The sequence below is a fragment of the Babylonia areolata genome, chromosome 1, assembly GCF_041734735.1.
Source record: "Babylonia areolata isolate BAREFJ2019XMU chromosome 1, ASM4173473v1, whole genome shotgun sequence".
Taxonomy (NCBI): domain Eukaryota; kingdom Metazoa; phylum Mollusca; class Gastropoda; order Neogastropoda; family Buccinidae; genus Babylonia; species Babylonia areolata.
The window spans coordinates 64859309-64866808 of record NC_134876.1 but is presented as its reverse complement, the minus strand read 5'-3'; the positions used below and the strand labels follow the sequence as shown (position 1 = coordinate 64866808).

The 7500-nt window shown below is 45.9% G+C and overlaps 1 protein-coding gene across 1 annotated transcript in view; it reads right to left on the bottom strand.

Annotated features, from left to right (window-relative positions):
* Window positions 1-7500, bottom strand: part of LOC143286072 (uncharacterized) — a 144119-nt gene that overhangs the window by 33922 nt on the left and 102697 nt on the right. The window contains exon 24 of the mRNA XM_076593681.1: window positions 1470-2093. Coding sequence (XP_076449796.1) covers window positions 1470-2093 — 624 coding nt within the window. The remainder of the gene's footprint in view (window positions 1-1469; window positions 2094-7500) is intronic.

Sequence of the window (7500 nt, the reverse complement as noted above, 5' to 3'; positions counted from 1 at the left end):
ACATGACTTCACGGTCCCGATGATCCTTAATTAACGTTAGGCCGTGTAGGAATCTTTAACTTCTTGACTTTTAACCATGACCACCGGAGGAGTGTCTGAGGCAGAAAGATCAGAGAGCGAAAATTAATCACAACTGAGGCACTGTTTCTGAAAATACTGCAGAAGCAAGAGAATGACACTGAGTGGTGCATGTGGATGGAGGAAGATCAAGGTAGGAAGGAAGGAAGGATGGATGAATGAATGGGTGGATGGTTTCAGTTTCAGTTTCACTTTCTCGAGGAGGCGTCACTGCGTTCGGACAAATCCATACACGCTACACCACATCTGTTGAGCAGATGCCTGACCAGCAGCATAACCCAACGCGCTTAGTCAGGCCTTGAGTGCATGCTTACATATTTGTGTACCTATGAAAGTGGATTTCATTTTACGTAATTTCGCCAGAGGACAACACTCTCGTTGCCATGGGTTCTTTTTCAGTGCGCCAAGTGCGTGCTGCACACGGGACCTCGGTTTATCGTCTCATCCGAAAGACTAGACGCTCAGTTTGATTTTCCAGTCAAACTTAGGAGAAAGGGCGAGAGCGGGATTCGAACCCACACCCTCACGGACTCTCTGTATTGGCAGCTGAGCGTGGGTGGATGGATGAAGGAGAATGACAGGGTAGCGAGTGTGGATGGAGGAAGATGAAGGCCAGCTGAAGAAAGGAAAGGAGGGAGGGAGGAAGAAAGGAAGGAATGGGTGAAGGAGAATGACGTAAAGTGGTAGATGTGGATGGAGGAAGATGACAAGGTAAAGGAAGGAAGGAATGAAGGATGGATGGATGAAGGAGAATGACACGGTGGTGGGTATGGATGCAGGAAGATGAAGGTCAACTGAAGGAAGGAAGGAAGGCTGGAAGGAAGGATGGATGAAGGAAGGAAGGAGAATGACGTAGGGTGATGGGAAGATGGAGGAAAATGAAGACGAGGTGAAGGAAGGAGGGAAGGAAGGGAGGAAGGAGAATGAAATAGGGTGGTGGGTAGATGCGGGAAGATGAAGACAAGGTGAAGGAAGAAAGGGAGGAAGGAAGGAATGAAGGAGAATGACAGAGTGGTGGGTGTGGATGGAGGAAGATGAAGGCAAGGTGAAGGAAGGAAGGAAGGAAGGAAGGAAGCAGAATGAAGTAGGGTGGTGGGTAGATGGAGGAAGATGAAGACAAGGTGAAGGAAGAAAGGGAGGAAGGAAGGAAGGAAGGAAGGAGAATAACAGAGCGGTGGGTGTAGATGGAGGAAGATGAAGACAAGGTGAAGGAAGGAAGGAAGGAAGGGTGGATGGATGCAGGAGAGTGACGTAGGGTGGTGGGTGTAGATGGAAGAAGATGAAGGCATGGTGAAGGAATGAAGAAAGGAAGGAAGGAAGGAAGGAAGGAAAGGAAGGAAGGATGTATGTAGAAGGAGGGTCGCTTCTCCACTCCACTCCACACAGCTCACCTTCCTCTCCTCCGTGCTGCAGCTGCTGCTGGTGCCAGTGGCGGCAGCAGGGGTCTTTTTGCCCAGCTTGCGGTGGGTGTACTTCCTCTTCACCCGCTGGGTCAGCTCCTGCAGGCTTCGGGCCTTCTGCACCTTGGCCTGGTCCCTGTCCCGCTTGCCCTCATCCCGCCCCCCCTTCCGCTTCACCCCCACAGGGGCACCGGCCCCGCCTGCCTCCCTTTCCTTCAGCCTGGCCCCTCCCTGGTTGCTGCCACCACTGCTGGTGTTGGTGCTGGTGCTGGTGCTGGTGCTGGTGCTGCTGGTGCCGCCGCCCTGCTGCTGCTGCTGCTGCTGCTGCTGCTGCTGTTGCAATCGCTCCGCCTGCAGGCTGTTGGCTCTCTGCCGCTGCTTGTAGCCCGTACCCGGGGGTCGCCCGCGACCTCCCGCGCCGGCCGGCCGGCCCGACCCCGAGGAGCTAGACCTGCTGTCCTTGGGGCCAGGCGCCCTGGCGGCGGAGTCTTTGGCGGGTTGCAGGTTGGGGGAGGGCTGGGGACTGGTATCGCTGAGGAAGATGCGTTCGCTGCGGCGTAAGGACCACTCATCTAGTAAGAGTGGGGCCAGGGAAGAGGCCTGGCTAGCAGCAAGCTGCACAGGAGGCACAGAGAGAAAGACACATAGACACGCAAACACCAAAACACCGACGCAGGCCAGCATTCCACAAAAAAAAACAAAAAAACCCACGCCACCGCTCAACGCATGCCAAGGGGTAACCCGCGGGCAACCCACTCTTTCCTTCCTTCCTCCTATCGGCTAACGAGTCGTTTTTATTTTTAGTTTTTTTTTTTCTTTTCTGAAAGGCCTGACCAGCGCGTTGGGTTTAAACCAAGGTCAGACACATGCACCTTTCCTTTTCCCCAAAACAAAACAGATGCGGTGCAGCATATTTTGATCCGTCCACACGCTTTACGCCTCTCTAACACTTCAAACTGAAAATTTCTTTAAACAACAATGCCAGGGATGGCTGAAATGCTTCTGTCACCAGACTACGAAAGGACGCACTCTCAAGCAAAACCTTTCTTACTGGAATCGGCTGAAGTTCATTTCATGGTCCACTCACAGGCCAGTGCGTGTAAGATGTGGATTTTTTTAAAAATCGGATGTTCTACTTCATCTCTTATCGCAAGACTGTCATCATAATAAAAACACTTGGCCCTGTTGTGTTCTTTTCCGTGTTCCTCACCAAGTGGCAAGTACAAACCACATAAAAAAACGCGATTAACTTCTTAATATAGATATATTTGTGTGTGTGTCTGTGTGTGTCTGTGTGTGTGTGTGTGTGTAGAGAGAGAGAGAGAGAGAGAGAGAGAGAGAGAAAGAGACAGGTATAGTTATAGGTATATACACAGAAAAGTCTGATTCAGGTTTTGTTTACTTTTCAATGTATGATATTTTGGTGCGTTCTTCAACTTTTGTTTCATGGACTGTTCTGTGTGTCTTTTGTCACTGAGTGTGACGATCGTCATGAAAGAACACGATGTAAGCTCACGCGTGTTGTTGCTCTCTTGTTGGTTGTTGTTGTTGTTTTTTCTTTCAAAACTTCGCATATCAAACGATGTACTTAAGTCTTGTTTCTCGAATCAAAATGTTTAAGCCAAAATAATGATTCCTTGCCTTCAGATTATATATATATATATATATATATATATATATATATATATATATATATATATATATATATATATAAACAAAGCATATCATATAAAATATATATAACCAAAGCACACAGCCTGGCTTCCGAGATGAGAGCACGGCGCATACTTTTTATTTCCCCTATAAAAAGGAAGCTCAAAAGCAATTAGTCGTGCTAAAGAAGAAAAGATGGCGGTGTTCAGCGACAATTTAAGTATTGATCACAACCAGACTTCTTCTTTTTTTTTTTTCTTTCTTTTTCTTTTTCTTTCAGAATAGGGAGAAGGAGGAAGCCACGCGGTTCCGGTTACACTTGGCATGCGTTCAATTCTGTGGCCCCCGTTTCCTGTAATCCTGATTATTCAGCGTTGACTTTAACGCACCAGTCGTCGCCATTTTTGCTACCATTTACAGGGAAGGAGGGCTGGGGGACAAGGGAGGGGGTGGGGTGCGGGGGGGGGGGAGAAAAACATCAGAGATGTACCAGGAGCTTTTACAAGGTGGAAACTAATGGAGATAAGGGTCAAGGGAAAGAAGAACGGGGTGTGGGGGTGTAGGAGGGGGGGGGGACATCAGAGATGTACCAGGAGCAAACTAATGGAGATAAGGGACAAGGGAAGAAAGAAGAATGGGGCGTGGGGGTGTGGATGGGGGGGAGGGGAGGTGGAGGGATGGTGACCATATATAAACAGAATGGACGCAAAGAGGAAATTAAGTAACGATTTTCCTGTGGAAAGCTTCTAGCTTCTTTCTTTTTTTTCTTTTTTTCTTCCAAGTAGTCCTTGGCTGCCGCCATATTTTGCAAAAACTAAATTGAACTCAAAAGAAAAAAAAAAGGACTGAAAGAGAAGCGTATTCTGGAGCTTTTGTTTAATCAAACAGATTTGTATCAAAACATACTGGAAGGACTCTAGAACCTAATCAATTAAACCAGGATTACAGTAACGTAAACTGAAGATATTCCCAAAAGCAGAAGATTTCCCCAAATGAAAACAAAAAACAAAAAAAAAACAACAACAACAAAAAAACAACGTTTTCGATGCTCTTCTTGACAGACATGGGACAGAAGACAAAAATGACTGCAGGATTCTTCAAAGGACAAAAAAACTAAAGTTTATAAAAACCTTTTTGGTGGTAGATGAATCCTCTTTGTTTAGTGGGATACGACGTTTCGAACTATAGGCCCGTTGTCAAGTGATGAGAAGAAGACAGTTTCCTATTCACACTGTCCTCTTCTCATCACTTGACAACGGGCCTATGGTTGGAAACGTCGTATCAACTGTCCTCTTCGCATCACTTGACAACGGGCCTATGGTTCGAAACGTCGTATCCCACTAAACAAAGAGGATTCATCTACCACCAAAAAGGTGTTTTTTGGGTTGTTTTTTTTTGTTTTTTGGGTTTTTTTTAATAAACTTTAGTTTTTTGTCCTGACATGGGAGAGTTTACTGTCTTTCTTTCTGGTCGTCCCTCAAAGCACTAGTTCCCCTCTTCCTCGTTCTTTCTTTTTTTTCATTTTCATTTTCCTGTCCCTGTTCCCATTTATGCCAAATATTCTTTCTTTCTTTTTTTCTTCTTCTTCTTCCCATTTATGCCAAATATTCTTTCTTTCTTTCTTTCTTTCTTTCCTTCTTCTTCTTCTTCCCATTTATGCCAAATATTCTTTCAATCTTTCTTCTTCTTCCCATTTATGCCAATATTCTTTCTTTCTTTCTTTCTTCTTCTTCTTCCATCTCCAACCATTCAATAAAACGTACCCTCTTAAACTCAAAGACAACAAGAAACGGGGTCTGTCAAGAAACAGTATCTGTAATAATAAATTCGGAGCAAAACGATTCCTTTCCCCTCCAGAACGTAAACAAACTTAGAAATACCAACGCTAAAATATCAACAACAACAACAACAACGAGAAAAATCAACGACAGAATGCAAAATGCAAAAAGTGAATGAATATACTGAATGCATAATGATGAACAACTGAAAATGCACACAAACAAAATATGCATAAAACAACAACAACAACAAACAAACAAACAAAAAACAAACAAACTATGAACCCAAAATGCAATGCTTCTGTCCAACTCTTTCCGCCAACATCCTCTTGTGTGCATTCCCGTTCCATGTTCATGTAGACTTTGCTACTCACCACACCACAGGCAGTACAGGCTTAAGAGCATCATCGACATTCCCGTTCACACAAGCACAACCATCCCAAAATTTTTTTTTTTTTAAATAAATAAATATCATGACCAAAAAACAAGAATATAAAAAGCATAGAATGAAACAATCATAACAAAGACAGAAACAACAAAATACGTAATCAACAAGAAATAAAATCATAAGAACCACAATATATATTTTCAAAAAATAATAGCAAAACATGGTCATGGAGGGGGGGGGAATGGAGGTGGGGAGGTGGGGAGAGGAGGGGGCGGCGATGGGAAGAGAGAGGGGGAAGGGGACCAAAAAGAAAAAAAGAAATAAATAAAAAGCACAGCCGGGGGAGCGTTTCAAGACTGCTCTCTTCCTGTCTCTCTGTGTACACACACACACACACCCTTGCAGCCACATCCATGCTGAAAATAACCATGACAACCACACAACCACACACACACACATCCCAACAGACAATATCCTCATAGAGTACAGAAAGCCACACCACATCGACCATCAATCATGACCCCATGGAACATCCAACAACGACCAGCATAGCACACACCCATGTGCACAGCCACCACTACCATCATCACCATCACCACCACCACCACCACCAACCACCACCTCCACCTCTGTCACTGTCAGTCACTCCTTGTTGCACGTGCTTCAAGGACACCATCATCATCGATTTCCGCCGCCACTTGCAGAGGCAGCATCATTTTTGACAGCAGTCACAAAAAAAAAATCAATGGGTTATGGTTGTAACACTCACTGTAACACTCACTCACTCACTCACTCATTTCCGGAGGTCGGGCAGCCGCTGTTCCAGCACACGAACAAGTTACTCCCACCCTCACCCCACATCACTCTTGTCTCTTAGCACTCACTGGTCAATGATAAGCAAAATACTACACCCATTCCTGTACGTCACCCTTGTTCTGACTGGACAAAGAGCACGACTGTCTTTGACTTGACGCCAGTGGATTAAAAAACAATAAAAAAAAAAACACCAAAAAACAATGAAATGTGCATTCGGTAAATAAACTCACTGGAAATAAATAAAAATCATGAATAAATCAAATAGCAACCTAACCAACAAAAAAATAAATCAAAAACTCACTCACACACACGCGCCAGTGCGCACACGCACAAGCATGTAAATCATACGCACGCGCGCGCGCACACACACACACACATACACACTAACTCACTCTCTCACTCACTCACACTTAGTGCACTTCTTCTTCTTCTCCTCCTTCTTCTTCTTTTCCACTTCTTCCTTTGTAAACCTTCCTCTCTCCGACTGTGATGGCAGACAAATACTGTAAAACCGTCTGACGGTGAGTCTGATGACCTGGTTCTATTTCTGTCTCTCTTCTTCTTGCATGTATGGCGAAGACCTCATCTGGCCTACCAACAGCCTGGACCCCCCCCCCCCTCGCCCCCCCCCCCCACCCGCCCCCCTCCCCCCCCCACACACACACCCCTCCTCATTCCTCTCATATTGCTTCACATTATCGAAGCAAAGAATGAAACTTCCATCTCCCTACCAAACAGCCTGGACTATACAACAAACACCTTTCCTTTTCCCTCTGTTCTACTCTATAATTATTCCTCTCATATTGATTCAAATTATAAAAGCTAAGAATGACCCCCCCCCCTCACCCCCCTCCCCCACTTCCCTGACTCCCCCGTGCAAAACAGCCTGGACTATATAACAAGCTGTTCTACTCTATAACCATTCCTATCATTTTGCTTCAAAGTTATCAAAGCCAAGAATTCACCAAAACAGCCTGGACTACCTTTCTCCCCCCCCCCCCCTCCTCCCCTCTTGTCTACCCCAGAACTAACTACCCAAGCCCCCTCATCTTACCTCAAGGTTATAATAAAATGTCAGGAACTCACCTTTCCCCGTACAAGACAGCCTGGATTCTAACAAACCAACTTTCCTTTTCTTCCAGCCCCCCCCTCCCCGCCACCCCCAGCCCTTCTCGGATCTACTGTGTGTATTTATCCTCTCGCCTTCCTTGGTTCAGAAGCCCAATAACTCACCTTTCTCCCTACAAGACAACTTGGATTCTAACAAACATCATTCCTTTCCCCCCAGGCACTGTACACCCCCCCCCTCCCCCCCCCCCGGCCCCCCCCCCCCCCCCCCCGCCCCCACCTGAATTACTGTGTGACTATCCTCTCGCCTTCCTTACAA